We start from the raw sequence: 15689 nt of genomic DNA, 5'->3' as shown, positions 1-15689 counted from the left end.
GCTGGTGGCCAGGGGGGACCTGGCAACCCTAAATAACTTCTGTATACCTCCTCATAGACACTTTGATTCTTACTAGTATCACACATTGTTGCAGACACATATTTGTTGCATCTACATTTTACATTTTTTGGCACAGTTCTAAAAACATTTTTATATTATAACATAGGGAGAAACAGTTGTTAAAAACATGACATTTCGTCTGGAGCCCCAGTTTTGTTTTGTTTCATTTCTGATGGACGCAGATCGTTGAGATGATCATATGAGGTACTCAACTGGGCAGAAAATGGGCACTCCAAAGTAGGTAAGCATGATATTTGACCGCCTGTTTTATGAATATTACTTGTTGATTTACATTTCTGTATTTACATAATTTTATATCCCACCTTTCTGCCCTCATTGGGGCCATCATGCAGGCAGCCAACAGATTAAAAACATATATAATAACACATCTTAAAAACCATTAAAACCAAATAAAACACATCATTAAATCAATTAAAGATAAAATACACATGCAAAAAAACATAAAAACAGCAGTTAAAGCACAGGACAGGAAGGAGGGATCCCTGAGGGAATGCTGGACGAAACAAATATATCAGGTCATCCCTGCTCGGAAAGTCTTGCTGAGGGAACAGTCACCTGGCGCCAATATGTCGAGTCTTTCTGTGCTGCTGACCGAACTTCTTGGCAGCCGTGTGATGGTGTTCATCCTTGTTACGTTAGCTATTCTAAACATTGTAGTGTGTGTTTACAGCGAATTCTTCACAGGAACAATGTTTCCCCATAGCACTCACATTATTTGTGCTGTCTGCTACATTCCCCCTCCTTAATTTTCTATTGTGATTACCGGCCATCATTATTCCTTCAGTAAACATTTACTTTGCTGGTGGCAGCTGAGCCACTAAAAGACAGAACGGAAAAACAAGCAAAATCGGTCTCTGATCATCTTTCTCGTACTTCATACACAGATCCTTGTAATCAAAGGAAAACATCATCCCACTGAGCAATACTGGGAGTAAATGTTTGTGGAATGAGGTAGTCTTATCGATTAAAGCAGGATGTCTTATGTGGGGTTGATGGTCTTTTTATCGTTTGTGTAGAATATTTATACTCAGTATTAAGACTCAAGACAGCCAGGGGGGTGTAGTGGTTAAGAGTGGCGGACTCTAATCTGGAGAACCAGGTTCAGTTCCCCGCTCCTCCACATGAAGCCTGCTGGGTGACCTTGGGCCAGTCACAGTTCTCTCCGAACTCTCTCAGCCCAGTGGGGGGAGACAATGGCAAACCACCTCCGAACGTCTCTTGCCTTGAAAACCCTACGGGGTTGCCATAAGTCAGCTATGACTTGACGGCACTTTCCACACCATTAAGAATCAACCCATGGTTGAGTGACACGCCTTCACTCAAAGAATCCTTGAAATTGTAGTTCAAGACAGGTTCAGGTAGGGGCAGGTGACTTAGGAGATTACCTCAGGTGCTGGGCTTCGGAGACATTGGGGTGGGGCTCCTATCTACTCAGAAGGCAAAACAAATGTGATACTCATATTTACTGGCAAAGTTGACTAATGCTGCATTAATTTTTTAAAAATTACAGCACCAGTTTCAATATATTTATATCCTGCTTTTGTCCCCAAAGGGGACCAAACCTGGCTTATAACATTGTTCTCCTCCCTCAATTTTATTCTCATAAAAGCACTCCTGTGAGGTAAGTTAGCCTGGAAGAGAGTGACTGGCCAAAGTCACCCAGCCAATTTCCATGGCGGGGTGGAGATTCAAACCTGGGTTTTACAGATTGTAGTCTGAACCACTACACTGACTCATCAGTGCCCATTCTACAAATGGTGTGCCATTGAGTGGCTGTATCATCATCTGGTTACTGAAAGCATGTAAGGGCCACATGAATGAGTCATTGATGTCTATCATAAACCAATCACTAACTCATGGCATCATCCCTTGGCCGCTCAAAGAGTCAATTAATCCATCCACTGTTTAAGGAAACATCCCTACAGAAAAGTGATGTGGCCCATTATCACCCCATTTCTGATCTACCATTTTTGAGCAAACTAATTGAGAAAGCAGTGGTGGACCAGCTTCAGGTCTTCTTGGATAGCTCATGTGCTCTAGAGTGTAGACCCTGTCCAGTCTGGTTTCAGACTGAGGTATGGGATGGACACTGCTGGTGGCTTTAGTTGATCATCTCTGTCTGAATGTTGACATAGGCCAAGCCTCATTATTGCTCCAATTGGATTTATCAGCTGCCTTCGATTCAAGGTACTCACCATCACATATAAAGCCCTTCATGGCCTTGGACCCTCATATCTGCAGGACTGCTCTTCTCCAGTGCTCCACCACAACAACTTCACTCATCTGGGCATGGCCTTCTGCTGGTACCATTGTGCAAATGGGCAAGATAAACAATGGCCTGTACATATTGGTTCTCTGTAGTGACCCCTGCCTTGTAGAATGCCCTGTGTGAGAAGGCCGTGAAGACTCCCACATTTCTGACATTCCACCATCGATGTAAAAGAGAATTGGTCCGAAAAGTATTATTATAAACGTGATACGGCTATATTATAACAATGGTTCAGGAGAGGTTTCAATGAAGAGATTGTTTCTGTGGATTTTACTACTGTGTATGGTATGTGTTATGTGCTGTTAATGCATTATCTTGTTCTCAGTGCATTGTAGTTCTACTTACATACTATTTGCTTAACACGTCATGTTTAATACTTATGCTTTGTTCAGATTTCTGCAATCCCAGTCCTATTACATTGCTTAGGATGTCTCCTCTTATTGATTGCATGGAGTTGTATTGCGTAATCCACCTTGAGTATCAGTGATAAAGATGGACTGTAAATAACGTAAACAAAGTGGACAGGGAGAAGTTTTTCTCCCTCTCCCATAATACTAGAACATGGGGTCATCTGCTAAAGCTGGAGAGCGAGAGATTTAAAACAGATAAAAGGAAATATTTTTTCACACAACGCATAGTTAAATTGTGGAACTCCCTGCCCCAGGATGTGGTGATGGCTGCCAGCCTGGAGGGCTTTAAGAGGGGAGTGGACATATTCATGGAGGAGAGGGGTATTCATGGTTATTAGTTAGAATGGATACTGGTCATGCTGCATACCTATTCTCTCTAGTATCAGAGGAGCATGCCTATTATTTTGGGTGCGTGGAACACAGGCAGGATGGTGCTGCTGCACTCGTTTTGTTTGTGGCTTCCTAAAGGCACCTGGTTGGCCACTGTGTGAACAGACTGCTGGACTTGATGGGCCTTGGTCTGACCAAGCAGGGCCTTTCATATGTTCTTAAATAATAGATATAAAAAGTAGCATTTTGCCAGAGTAATGCACTGATATACATGGATCTTTCTTCCCTCCCCCTTCTCTCACATCCCCAGAATAGAGTTGCCAGCTCCAGGTTGGGAAATACCTGGAGATTTTGGAGGTGGAGCCTGAGGAAGGCATGGTTTGGGGAGGGGAGGGACTTCAGTGTGGTATAATGCCATAGAGTCCACCTTCCAAATCAGACATTTTCTCCAGGTGAACTGATCTCTGTCACCTGGAGATCAGTTGTAATAGCGGGAGCTCTTACACCATCTAAAGGCTGGCAACCCTACCCCAGAAGTACCAAAAAGGCGATGCCAGGGTTGAGTGATCAGTATGGACAAAAAGACATGCAGCACAAACAGTTGCAGTGAGGAGAAGGGAGGAAGTGAGTGAAATTTAAGTCTCTTGTGCTAGCAGAAGATGGTGGCATACTTGCTCCATTGTAGATAAGGCTGCTTGTACTTTGGAGCTTCACCAAGTTTGTCATCTAATCCTTTGGTTGAATATCTAAGGCCTTGATTATTTGATTAAGGTTCACGATTCCCTCAGCCACACCTGCTATCTCTTAGTTACAATCCTAGCTTTGTTTGTTGTATATTGGGCTTCCTATAGAGCCTACCTGTTTTGCCTGGAACTTCTTGTCACGTAAGATTGCTGGATCTTGGCTGGGAGCTCTGCTTTTGTCCGGTTCTAATTCCATGGCTGTTCTGTTTGACTTGTCATCTTCCTCCTGTTAGGTCACTTGCCAAGAACTCTTCATTTGGTTTGCTCTACTGAGAGATTCCCCAACAATCTTGTGATGACTTCTGGGTCAGGTGTAGAGTTCTGGGTTTGCTTAGGTCTTCTTGAGCCCAACTCTGGCGCTTCGTTAGAATTACAGAATCATAGAGTTGGAAAGGGCCATACAGGCCATCTAGTCCAACCTCCTGCTCAATGCAGGATCAGGCTAGAGCATCCCTGACAAGTGCTTGTCCAGCATCTGCTTAAAGACTGCCAGTGAGGGGGAGCTCACCACTTCCTTAGGTAGCTGATTCCACTGTCAAACAATTCTTACTGTAAATTTCCCCCCCTAATATCCAGCTGGTACCTTTCCTGCCTCAACTTAAACCCATCATTGTGAGTTCTGTCCTCTGCTGCCAACAGGAACAGCTCCTCTGAGTGACAGGGTTCCAAGCAGGATCGCCAAATCCAGACTTTGAGAGGTCATTTTGTCTCTTTCTGCCTTTTAAAACACAGTGCCCTTTCTAACAGGAGGAAGTGCACACTCTCTGCTGTTGACCATGCAAGGAGCTGGGCTTCTTCCAAATTACTCAGAAGTGCAATACAATGTGTGTACACATTTTGACTGAAGGAGCAGCAGCTAATTCACATGCTCGACACCTGTCATCTTAGTGTCTCCTGCTGTGTATGATTAACAGATGAAATCAACTGGCAGGGTTAGAGTAAACATGGTAAACTTCCTTTTCTCAAAATAAATGTATATTTCATGCTGGGAGTTTTTAAAAAAAAATAGGTTTAAAGATGAACAATGCAAAACAGGTTTATATATATACCACATCCCATGTGGTAGAAAGTGCCATCAAGTCACAGCAGACGTATGGCAACATCACAGGGTTTTCAAGCCAAGAGTTTAACAGAGGTGGTTTGCCATTGCCTGCCTCTGTGAAGTAACCCTAGACTTCTTTGGTGGCCTCTAGGGTTGCCAACCTCTAGGTGATGGCTAGAGAACTCCTGGGATTACAACTGATCTCCAGGCGACACAGATCAGTTCATTTGGAGAAAACGGCCACTTTGGAAGATGGATTCTATGGCATTATTCCCTATTGAAGTCCCTCCTCTCCCCAAACCCTGCCCTCCTCAGGCTCCACCCCCAAAATCTCCAGGTACTTCCCAACCCAGAGCTGGCAACCCTAGTGGTCTCCCATACAAGTACTAACCAGGGCCAACCCTGCTTAGCTTCCAAGATCTGATGAGAGTGGGCTAGCCTGGGCCATCTAGGTCAGGACTCCCCCCCAATCCCATAATCGTGCTAAAAATGGGCCAATGCTCATTGTTAGAGCACCTGCTTTGCATGGAGAAGATCCCAGGTTCAATCCCTAGCATTTTTCAGTCAAAATGATTGGGTTGGAGGTGATACCTTTACTTGAGAACCTGCAGAATCACTGCTAGTCAGAGTACACAGAACTGACTTTGACAGACAAATCAGTAGCCTTGATCACAAGACACAATGAACAATAAACATCTGTTTATAAGAAAGAGCCAACATGAAACTGGGAACCAAGTATCTGAAGAAGTGTGGGGTTTGTATCACTCATTGAGTGTAGTGTGAGTATCACTCAATGCATGTATTTTTAAAAAAACAAGTGTACACTGTACATGGATTGTACAAGTGTTCACTGTAACTTGTGAACATGCATTCATTCATGCATTCAGGTATGCCTGGTAGGTTTGTCCTAAGTTCAATCCCCAACATCTCCAGTTAAAGGGACTAGGCAAGTAGGTGATGTGAAAGACTTCAGCCTGAGACCCTGGAGAGCCGCTGCCTGTCTGAGTAGACAAAACTGACTTTGATGGACCAAGGGTCTGATTCAGTGTAAGGCAGCTTCATGTGTACCTCTGAGCCTCTTTTATACCCACTAGAGGAAAAAATACATGTACACATGTTTCTTCCCCAGCGGGGAAGGTAATATTTCAGGAGAAAGGGTTAAAACTCTCTTCCTTTTCCTGGAAATTGTAGCCCCCATTGTTGCAAACTATAAAAGAAAAAAAAAGTCTTTTAAAAATGAGCCCATGAATAAACTATTAACATGCTACTTGCTACACAGAAATGATTGTTGTAATAACCGTTCCCTTCTCCCAGGAAACCCTGGCAAGTGTGTCTCTAAGAATGGTCTATGTGCTAAAGGTCTCAGTCCTGTGCATTAGGATATGATTCTCAGCCATGGCAATTATAAAGTAATAAAATGGGAGGTGGCTAGGGTTGCCAGATCCCCCCTGGATACCGGTGAGGGATGGGGGAGTAGTATTGCTAGACCCAGGTTGGGAAACTCCTGGAGATTTAGGGATAGAGCCTGGGGAAGGCAGGGTCCTCAGAGGGGTACAATGCCAGAGAGTCCACCCTCCAAAGCATTCATTTTCTCCAAGTCCCACCTGGAGGCTGGCATCCCTAGAAGGGATGTTCTTCTGTGTATACTAAGTCACAGTCTGTTCTGGAGCAAAACAGGAATTGACCCATGGCAAAGATGCTTCTTGGGACAAACCTACCAGACTAAGCATTAAGGTTGCCAGGCCCCTCTTCGCCACCGTGGGAGGTTTTTGGGGCGGAGCCTGTGGAGGTCAGGGTTTGGAGAGGAGAGAAACTTCAATGCCACAGAGTCCAATTGCCAAAGTGTCCATTTTCTCCAGGGGAACTGATCTCTGTTGGCTGGAGATCAGTTGTAATAGCAGGAGATCTCCAGCTACTACCTGGAGGTTATTGCTTTGTTCCGTATGAAAAAATATCGAAATAATGAACAAAATTTACAACGAAACCTTGTTTGCTTTTACTGGATGTTGTATATACTTCATACAAACTTACAGTCATATTGGTTCTTGTAGGTTATCCGGGCTGTGTGACCGTGGTCTTGGTATTTTCTTTCCTGACGTTTCGCCAGCAGCTGTGGCAGGCATCTTCAGAGGAGTAACACTGAAGGACAGTGTCTCTCAGTCTGTTACTCCTCTGAAGATGCCTGCCACAGCTGCTGGCGAAACGTCAGGAAAGAAAATACCAAGACCACGGTTACACAGCCCGGATAACCTACAAGAACCAATGAACTCTGACCGTGAAAGCCTTCGACAATATTTTAGAAAGGGGTTTGGTTTGAGCTGAATCATTGTCCTGCAAAAAGTATCAAAGGTAATGTGCTAATCATTGTCCTGTAAGTATCAAGATAATGTGCTAATGAGGGTGTGATATGTTAATATGGAACACAGTCATAGGGCTTATCTCATACACATACATACAGATTTACACATCTGAATACATAGGCATAATATGCCCTTGCAATTTTTCCCAAATCTGGTGTAATTGCCAATTTTTCTATAAGCATTACTTGCCCTTACAATCTATGCTGTGCCATATGCCATGCCATGCCAACTTTATTTCCTGGGATTGGGTAAAGTTTCAATAATCTTTATCAAGGCATCAACCTAAAAAATAATAATGAAAACATTTATAATCAAATACAAACACCATAGATTAATTCCTTTTACCTTTACCATACTTACTGAATTTGAGGCAACAGCCTTCCCCTGCCGGTCACAATTGAAAAGTGCCGGACCTAACATGAAGTCCCTATACTTTTTATTCATCTTAATGCATTCAATTTTTTAACTTTTTCAAAAAGGGGACAGATCCTTTCAATACTTAAAGAAAAGCTGACAAGCCCAGTGCACTGTTCAATCCCACTGGCTCAAGAGTGTTATATTTAAAATATATTTTGATTCCATTCTGAATAATGCCTTTTCAGCAGAAATTTGTGTAGAACACCTATCTACTGAATCCAAAACACAAAACCTAATTTTGTTACAATCATGGAGGTTGGCAACCCCGCTAAGCATCTAAACACCAAGAAAACTGTCACATGATTTTACTGGAAGAGAATGCCCAACCTGCCATGTGGCGCTGTGTTGCTTTATTGAAATGCATGGTCTTACGTATTCTTGGCCCAAACGAGGAGCGTAATGAATACAATTATGTTTAAACAGCCCCGCCCTGCAGCAGTTGCTGATATCTTGGTAGGTGAACAATACCGGCAGGCAGATCCCATGGCTGATGGTAGAAGAAGGAGGATGTACCTCTGGATTAGTTACAGAATGTACAACCCTTAGTGGACTATTGGCATTTAAGTGTGGCAGAGAAGGCTACGATGGAGAAACAGCCTAAGTAAGTTTCCTTTTTCTGGTTTGTGTTGGGAGCTGTGGAAATGCAACAGAGGCTGTTAGGAAGAGAAACAAGCTCTAGGAATATTTGGTACTTGCACTTAGCCTCTGAAAGATGCCAATGGTAAAATGAAAGCTCTACGTTAATATTTAAGTGCCAGCCTGTTCTTATCCCCTTTCTCAGACTGAGAATTTGTAAGGATCTCCAGGCTACGATAGCCGTGAAGTCTGAAGTGCAGATTTAAAAGTGCTTATGCCTATTCAATTAAAGGGGGCTTAGGCATGCTACAGGAGAGTACTTTGCTGTTGTATCACTGCAAATTAATGTCCGGGGTTGCAATAATTAATTCTGGATGGACACCAGAAAGCTGCTAATGCCCTAAATAGTGTAGTACCCCAGAATATTCGGAAGACCACTTGTTCCCACAGAATCCTGCCTGTTCTTTAAGATGGTTGTCAGAGGGCAGCCTCTGGGTGTCCCACCACCTAAGGGCCAAACCAGATGAGAAACCTGATCATTTAGGATTGTCATCTCCAGTCTGGAAATACCTAAAGATTTTGGGGGTGGAGCTTGAGGAGTTTGGGGAGGAGAGGGACTTCTATGGGATATAATGCCTTAGAGTCCACCGTCCAAAGCGGCCATTGGGACAATTGGTTCTGTTACACAAACGTCTGGCTTTTGATCAATTGTTTTATAGGATCTCAGTGGCTTTTCTCAAGGAAACCCTTATAGTTGTGGTGTGGAAACTATATTCTCCCTGCAGTTAGACAGTGATATATACTTTTGTGAGGAGAGAGAGCAACCCTTCTCCCCAGCCTTCATGCCAGGTTATAATCCTAATGAGTATCTTGCCTGCCAAGAAGGGGCTGACATGGGAACTGAAATGGACAAGACTATAAACTGTGTGGAACATCTTGCTAGGTTTATACCACACTTTTCATCCCAATGGGAACCCAAAGCTGCTTGCATCATTATCTCCTCCTTGATTTTATCCTCACAGCAACAGCCCTATGAGTAGGGTTGCCAGGTCCCTCTTCACAACCGGCAGGAGGTTTTTGGGGTGAAGCCTGAGGAGAGCAGGGTTTGGGGAGCGGACTTCAATGCCATAGAGTCCAATTGCAAAAGCAGCCATTTTCTCAAGGTGATCTGATCTCTATCTGTTGGAGATCTCCAGCTAGAACCTGTAATAGCAGGAGATCTCCAGCTAGTACCTGGTGGTTGGCAACCCTACCTATGAGGGAGGTTAGCCCCAAAGCAAGTGTGAGGGGCCCTCTGATGTAACACAGCAAGCGCCAAGAAAAACTTGGGGTTTGTACCTGGGTCTCCCAGGTCCTAGCTCAACACTCTAACCATTACACCACACTGACTCTTTTGCTTAATTCCCAGCACAAATCTTCAGATTTTTGTCTTGAAGTCCCAGTGAAACCAAGGCCCTCCTAGAGTTGGATTTTAGGCTGGTCAGTATCACTTCTCATGTGCACCACTGTTGGCAGTTTGAACACTTGCCCTTCATCACCTGGGCTCAAAGTGCACATGATCCAAACTTCCTTCAAAGGGGGACAGAAACTATCACAAAACTTTCCGGCATTTATTATATTGTATGGGTCTGGCCTTTGAATTGGAGCTTTCAGGAATATCTGCTGAGTCCTGGGTATGCTGTCAAGCTTTTGGCCTCAGTATAGGAGTAAGAAATTTTCCCTAAGATGATAGACATTCTTCCCTTCTTCTGAGGCTACATAACTATATGCGAGATATGTTATCAGAGAGGATAAAGTAATGCTAAAAAGCTTAGGATAGGCTGCAGGTTACCTTTTTTCCCCTCCTGTGGAATACATTCTTGAGCCATTATGTAGATCCAGGAACATGAATTACAGCCAACTTGAAACAAGTAAAACTAGGTTGCTATCTGCTTCCTGCTTTCTGAGAAATGTTGGCTTTCCTTCAAGAAAATTCCCTCTTCCCCTTTTTTCAGCAAACTCTGCTCAAAGAAGTAGGCTTTTCAATGCCACAGGATCTAGGGTTACACTTTAAAAAGGTAAAGGTCCCCTGTGCAAGCACCAGGTCATTCCTGACCCATGGGGTGACATCACATCCCGACGTTTACTAGGCAGACTTTGTTAACGGGGTGGTTTGCCAGTGCCTTCCCCAGTCATCTTCCCTTTAGCATTCAGAAAAGATTCTGAGCCGCTTCATGCATTATTCTTATTTCTGTTTTGAAGGAAATGTCTAAGGGTGGAAAATAATTGCAGTTTGGTGATTTCGTTCCAAATGCAGCTCCTGGGACTGTTATTTTAAGGGAAAGTGCGGCACTGGAGGGAGAGGGACTTCAAAAGATTTGTGCTTAGTTTTCAGTGTGGATACGCAATCATAACAATAGTACAACATTAGTAACAATATCGATCCCCTTTTACATCCCCCATTCTCTTGCTCTCCCCGCCCCCCGCACTGAAATCTCCCCATGCTTTCTTCTCCTGCTCCTTGAAATAACTTCAGCATCTCCATTTGGAGTCTCTTCCCCAATCTATATCCCTCTATCATTGTGATATATATATCCTTTTTTAATGTTTGAAATGTTTTAAAGTTTGCTGCCTTGGAGACTCTGAAGTGGGTAGAAAGGTGGCATAGAAATGCTTTCAATAAATAAAAAATACATAAATTTGGAGAAAGAAAAATATTTTGAAAATAATAATGGATCTACTCATAATGTGTAGTTCTATGGTTTAATTCACTGTTTACCTGATAATGTAAAATATGAGTAGGATGATTGTACTGTCATTCTGCAAAATATATAAAATAGACAGGTTCAAGAGGGCATTCCTAAAATGGAATTAGACATGTTGTAAGGATGGAACTGTCCAGAAAGACACCTTCACAAAGGAATGGGTCTGTAGTCCACGGCAACAATTATTGTGGGTATCGTCTGGCCTTTACTGCATTGTTATATTCCTTTGTGATCCCACTTTCTGTACTGTGCAGGCTATACCTTGTCTTAGACCAGGGGTCAGCAAACTCATTAGTCAAAAGAGCCAAATATCAACAGTACAACGACTAAGATTTCTTTTGAGAGCCAAATTTCTTAAACTTAAACTATATAGGTAGGTACACTGTTTATTAACTTAATAAACTTTAATTAAAGTTTTAAGTCTTAATTAAACTAAAGGTACACTGAATAAAACTTGATATCATACTTAATAGTGATCTTATTTACTGATAAAAATTAAATTGTAAATCCCTGCGTATTTCCCCCTCCCAGTCTGGAGTCCTCGTCTGGAGGTCTGGTCTACCACCATAAAAGCCTATTGGTAGACCTGGCCTCCGGCTGAGTCCCATTAGGAGGCCAGGTCTACCCACAGGCTTTCTTGGCAGTAGACCTGGCCTCCGGAAGCCCATAGAAGCCAATTGGTAGACCTGGCCTCTGAAGGGGGACTTTTTCCCCTCCTCGGAGGCCAGGTCTACTGCCAAGAAAGCCAGTGGGTAGACATGGCCTCCCAATGGGACTCAGCCGGAAGCCAGGTCTACCAAAGGAAGCCCGCCCCGCCCAACAGCTGATAGGTGGGCGGGGGGGGGGGCAGGAACCGCTGAGCCGCCGGCCCAGCAATCGCATGGCTAGAGGGGAGGGGAGGCTTTAGCCTCCCAACCATTGAGGGCAAGGGAAAGGGAGACCTGGCCATTTTCCATGGCCGGGTGGGGAGAGACAGCGCACCCGCTCGCCTGCTCTCTCGCACTCGCTCGCTCTCTCAGGCGCTCCGGCTCCGCAGCCTGGCTGCTGGCGTGAGCAGGCGCGAGAGCAGGGGCTCCGAACCAAGTTCGGAGAGCTGCACTCAACGGGCCAAAGAGCCGCATGCGGCTCGGGAGCCGCCGTTTGCAGACCCCTGTCTTAGGCAGTTTGCAGTTCTCATTGGTGCTCACATCCCCATGGAATTTTTTTCTCCTGGTCCTCATGCATTGTTCATTGGATGTCTAATGATATATGGCTGAATCCCCCCCCCCCTTTGCTCTGTAATCTGCCTTTGTCAGTGAGAAAGGCGGGCAATAAAATAAATAATATAGGATGATCTCGATGGCTGATGTTCCCTGTTGAGTATATACTTTATGGAAGACTCAGGTTTGGCTCCCATTCACATACGCAACGGCCCTCAGACTAAAGGCATAACTCACAGTCCCTTCCTCGTCCTTTATCATTTAGCATAATACTGATTGACTCAGGGCTAGCTTACCTGTGTAATAAATGGGACGTTTGTCCCAGACAGATGCCTGCACCGCCTGGATCACTGAGCAGCCAATTGCCAGGTATCCTCCCTGTAGCTCTCCAAAAACCCGTACCTGACATTAAACATCTTATCTGCACAGGCTGCCCTTTCAAGACAAATTACGAGTAGCAATGTTTTGCCTGAACATAGCAACAAGTTTCTTCTGCTTTCTTTTGGGCCTCTCCAGTTTCTATAATACACCACCTTCCTTTCTACCAGGCTCACAGTGGAAGCCTGAGCAGAGTTCTAATTCCTTCAAAGCCAATGGGCGTAGAAGTGTGTATAACTATATTTAGGACTATGCTATCAATGTTATCTAAAAGAAGGAGTGCCCAACATGGTTCAGTTTTTTTTGTGTGTGTGCTCAGAAATTAGGCTGATCAATTGAATAGCAGTAAAAAAAGAGCAAGAGCCCAGTAGCACCTTCAAGACTAACAAAATTTCTGGCAGGGTATGAGCTTTCGTGGGCCACAGCTCACGTAATTGAATAGGGGTGGGGGTCTCTACAGGGGCTGCATACCTCAAAAGGAGTGTGAGGATAAATCCGCTTTTTGCTGTTAGTGGATTAGTGTAATTGACTTGATAAGGTAAACTAAACAGTAATGTAAAAACTCCTGCCGGGTTGGTGTGCTTCTCAGAGATAATTTTTCCTTTTCCTTTATTTCTGTCCTTTATGTTTGCGGACCGACAGGTCATGAGCAAAACAAATTCAATAAGCTCGGTAATACAGAGATAATCAGACATACAGAAATACAAAATCCAGAATATACAGTTAGAAGGAAGTATCATTAAAAGCCATAGATAAAAAAAATTGCCATGCGAGGGTTACATTTGGATCAGTATCAGACAATCACTTTGCTACTATCTCTTGCTTTAGAGCAGGTCCCCACTTCTGAACGTGTACTGTCATCCATTTATCTCTGGCGAGATCATACTCTTTACAATCGATTAAGGAAATGCCACACAGTATCCAAATTACCTGATTTACAATCGCAAAATCGTTCAGGAAAAGGGATCCCTGAAAACCTCTCTGTCTCAGAGCCACTAGGTGATGCTGCAGAGTAATTTTGCAAGGGAACAGGAGAAAAAGCAGTCTGTTGTAAGTTCCTCATGTGTGTGTATGTGTGAGACAGAGGGAGTAGGAACCAAACAACTCTCTCCCTACGAAATAGTCTTTTTATACATATTTACCCTTTAAGTAATTTGAACAAGTACCCGACAGAGCAAAATTTCATGTAAATGAAAACTGCATAACTCTTAAATTATCCAAGTATAGTTTAGTGGGGTTTGGCATGAGGCCAGCATGGTGTAGTGGTTTGGAGCGGTAGACTCTGATCTGGAGAACTGGGTTTGATTCCCCCGCTCCTCCACATGAGCGGCGGACACTAATCTGGTGAACTGGATTTGTTTCCCCACTCCTACACATGAAGCCAGCTGGGTGATCTTGGGCTAGTCACAGTTCTCTTAGAGTTCCCAGTGATTCCCAGAGGCTACCCTATGTCACGGTGCCCCCATGTCCTCACCGACAAACCTCTTGCTGATTACCAGGCACACCCTGGCAAACCTAGTCTGATGAACAGCTGTACTTCTCACAGTGGGTGAGCTAGAAACGGGACATGGCATATTGTTGATGGATGTATATTCCGGAAACCTATGAAATAATGCAAGCTCACTTCCAGTCTGAATCCTGTCTAGCTGAAGTGGCCAGGTTCTTATTTTGTAAATGAACCCTCTCTGTCTTATGTTCAGTGGAGATGGTTTTAACCTGCTCACACGCACCTGATGGTGAACAGGAGCACCATTTAAAGACTTTGAGGTCATTACATTTTGAACCATATAGAATCATAGAATCATAGAGTTGGAAGGGACCACCAGGGTCATCTAGTCCAACCCCCTCCAGGTAGGGTTGCCAGGTCCCTCTTCGCTACCAGTGGGAAGTTTTGGGGCAGAGCCTGAGGAGGGTGGGGTTTGGGGAGGGAAGGGAAGGGACTTCACTACCATAGAGTCCAATTGCCAAAGCTGCCATTTTCTCCAGGGGAACGGATCTCTATCAGCTAGAAATCAGTTGTATTAGCAGGTAATTTCCAGCTAATACCTGGAGGTTGGCAACCCTACCTCCAAGTCAGGGCATTGTTATGCCTCATTCATTCTTTCCTGGAAAGCCCTGATAGAAATGCCCGAAGACGAAGAACTAGGGTGGGTACCTCCTGCCAAAATTATTGATAAGCAATCCTTTTGGTTCTTGCACCAAAAGACCAATCTGGTTCTTAAAGGTCCCCCATTAAATATCTTCTGTGTGCCCATGTTCTGATGGTGTTTCCAAGTGAAACTTTCACAACATTTGTGAGTATCATCTATGCACCACTGAGGTCTTTGCTAATTTCTTTTGAATGAGTAGAGAGAGGATGGGGTTGCCTCTGGATTTGCACAGCCCTTCCTAGTTTCCCAGCACTAGCAGAGGGTTGCACATTGAACCACATTACTATGGTGCATAAAAATATTATTGGACCAAATCTGGACTCCAGAAGCAAGTGTGGCTAGGGAGTCTGTAAAGATTAGTATTGACATAGTGAGGTACATATTGAAATGCAAAGAAATGAGATAAGAAAAGCTGATGCAGCCATACTTTATGTTCCAAGATCTACTTTCTTTTTCTGCATGAAAGCTTCCTATGAAAACGTTTGTGAAGTCGAATGGTTAGAAAAATGTCACATCTTGAAGCCAAATGCATTTTCTGTGTTGAGGAATAAGCCTGAGTAGGTAAAAGATGTGGCTTTCTCTTGCTTCTTTTTGATTTTCCCCTTTTGAGATTGAAACAAGGTTACTATCTTTTTTGCTGGGAGAGTAAAATCTGTACCTTCAAAACATGAATGGTGACATAAAACCCATTTTAACTCTCAGCCGTTTGTCATGGCAAGGGCTAGAATTAAAGCTATGCCTTCCTGTTCTTACCTAAGGGACAGGGCTGTATTTAGTGAGAACAGTGGATATTGATCACTTCGGTAAAGTAAATCATTTCAATATGTGAATTTTAAACCCTCTCATTACCTAATATTATTTCTGAGCAAAAACAACATTAAATTCTATCTGGTTGGGCTAGTTAAGATACTGTTACTTCCTCCTTCTGTGCCCTTTGGCTCCTTTACAGGGTTTATAGTATTAGTCTATGCAGGTTTACTCAGAGAACCA

General features: G+C 43.7%; 1 protein-coding gene across 1 annotated transcript in view; it reads left to right on the top strand.

Moving 5' to 3' along the window:
* The first annotated feature begins 647 nt into the window (after nt 1-647).
* Nucleotides 648-15689, top strand: part of FER1L6 (fer-1 like family member 6) — a 114918-nt gene continuing 99876 nt past the window's right edge. Inside the window, exon 1 of the mRNA XM_056854664.1 lies at nt 648-715. Coding sequence (XP_056710642.1) covers nt 648-715 — 68 coding nt within the window. The remainder of the gene's footprint in view (nt 716-15689) is intronic.

This window comes from Euleptes europaea, chromosome 8, assembly GCF_029931775.1.
Source record: "Euleptes europaea isolate rEulEur1 chromosome 8, rEulEur1.hap1, whole genome shotgun sequence".
NCBI lineage: Eukaryota > Metazoa > Chordata > Lepidosauria > Squamata > Sphaerodactylidae > Euleptes > Euleptes europaea.
Note: the sequence above shows the minus strand (reverse complement) of the source record. Positions and strands in the feature narration are given on the sequence as shown.